Below are 1822 nucleotides of genomic sequence, written 5' to 3' on the forward strand. Positions count from 1 at the left end.
AATAAGATCCTCCATAGACATCTCCTTTCGCTTGTGCTTAAGGTAGTTCTTGAAATCTTTCCATCCAGGTGGAAGTTTTTCAATAACAGCCGCGACTTGGAAAGACTCACTTATGACCATTCCCTCAGCATGAGGCGAATATGATTTTGGTGTGTCTAACCCTAACGCCTTAGAGGTGTTTATATAGGTGTAGATAGACTTGTGCGCTATTCTTTTTCCATAATTAAATATCATTAATTATGAAATCGGTGTAATACTTGCAAGCTACTCTATTCCATAAATAATCTGAAACAGAATCAGATTAAATATATCAAGACATATACCATATCAATTAATGTGAAACAGAATCAAATTAATTTATGCCATAATATTTGATCTAAATTCTAATGGAAAATAATAATTTCCATTATTAAGAGAATATCATCATATCTCACACATTTTTTTGTCATAATGCTAAAAAATATGACTTACCAATATGAGACTTATACCCATATTTTTCAACAGTAACTTCCTTATAAATATTATAAAATATTAGTAATCACTATGCCCAACTAAAATCTCAACACAAATTGACAGAACAACAGGTGGATTTGGACGACAAAACTTACTACCAAGGAATGTACGTAGCATATTTAACATTTTGGTTCTCGATTCCTCCGTGAATATATCTCTACATAATGGAGCAGCTTGAATCTGCAGGCTCCTCACATAAGTAATAATACTGATTAGGAGGTGGAGGAGGAAGATACCGTGGTACTACAGGGTTGTAGTAGCAAGATTCTGGTTGACTATAGTTATAATTGCGGGAATAATAATCTGGTTGGATGTAATTATAGTTGCCGTAATGATTTGGTTGACCTTCATATCTCATCGTTGCTGCAGCTTCTTCTTGATCAAATCGACTATCACTAAGTGGTCGGACACTCACCACGGTGGCGCTGCCAAGTTTCTTGATCAATGATCGAGTCAAGCCGACAATATCAACTTCATTACCGATCAGAGTAAGTATGTTTTTATCTTGTCCTCCTATAGTTACCGAGCTCACACCTGCTCAAACAATCACAAAAACAAAATATATTAAACATTTATAAACTTGCAAAATAAGCTTTGCTATATATTGAAGTCATGCGGAAGTGCATTGTAGTGGAGAATAATCAAACTTCATTTAAACCTACCCGTAATTCCAGCAGCAATGGTCAGAGCCTTTGCTCGGTCTTTATCCCCGTGAATTGTGACCACCATGTCAATCTTTTGCTGCACAATTAATAAATTGACAAATAAAATGAAAAAATTAGACATATAATTTCTTATTTCGTGCTCATGAGCTTATCATAGAAAAATCCTAAAAATATATGATACCTTCAAAATTAGTCCGCTGGAGAACACGGACAGCGAAGCGTTTGCCGATGTCTGCACTTCGGAGAGTCTTATAGCAACAAAAACTAAAAACTATATCTAATGATTGGCCAGAGAATAAATTCGGTAACGATTTTACAACTTGTACTTGCGAATATGTTTTGTGTTGGTAGTTAATTGTATTTGCAGGTCATATATATACAAAAGTGAAAAGTCGTCCGGAAGGTTTGACTCAGTTGGTTAAAAAAGAGAAAAACTATCCTCTTGGTCACAGATTCGAATCCCACGGGAGGAGAATTTATGATTATGCCTCCTGAGTCAGAGTCTGTCGCTTAAATGCGGTTTACATAGCGGCTGCGAGTTATTTACGATTAAAAAAAAAGTGAAAAGTCTCTGTCCGGGGCATACACTAAACGCGTATACGTGCCAAAAAAAAATGTAGTAGTACGTACAGTTTCCAAGCAGG

General features: G+C 35.7%; 1 protein-coding gene across 1 annotated transcript; it reads right to left on the reverse strand.

Moving 5' to 3' along the window:
• Positions 1-498: 498 nt before the first annotated feature.
• Positions 499-1506, reverse strand: LOC141678844 (heavy metal-associated isoprenylated plant protein 41-like). Its single transcript, XM_074485249.1, has 3 exons — positions 1360-1506; positions 1176-1254; positions 499-1047 (listed from the first exon to the last, which is right to left on the reverse strand). Exons 2-3 carry the CDS (start codon positions 1240-1242, stop codon positions 671-673), a joined length of 444 nt encoding a protein of 147 aa, XP_074341350.1. The 5' UTR covers positions 1243-1254; positions 1360-1506; the 3' UTR covers positions 499-670.
• Positions 1507-1822: the final 316 nt, after the last annotated feature.

This window comes from Apium graveolens, chromosome 8 (assembly GCF_009905375.1).
Source record: "Apium graveolens cultivar Ventura chromosome 8, ASM990537v1, whole genome shotgun sequence".
Classification (NCBI taxonomy): Eukaryota; Viridiplantae; Streptophyta; class Magnoliopsida; order Apiales; family Apiaceae; genus Apium; species Apium graveolens.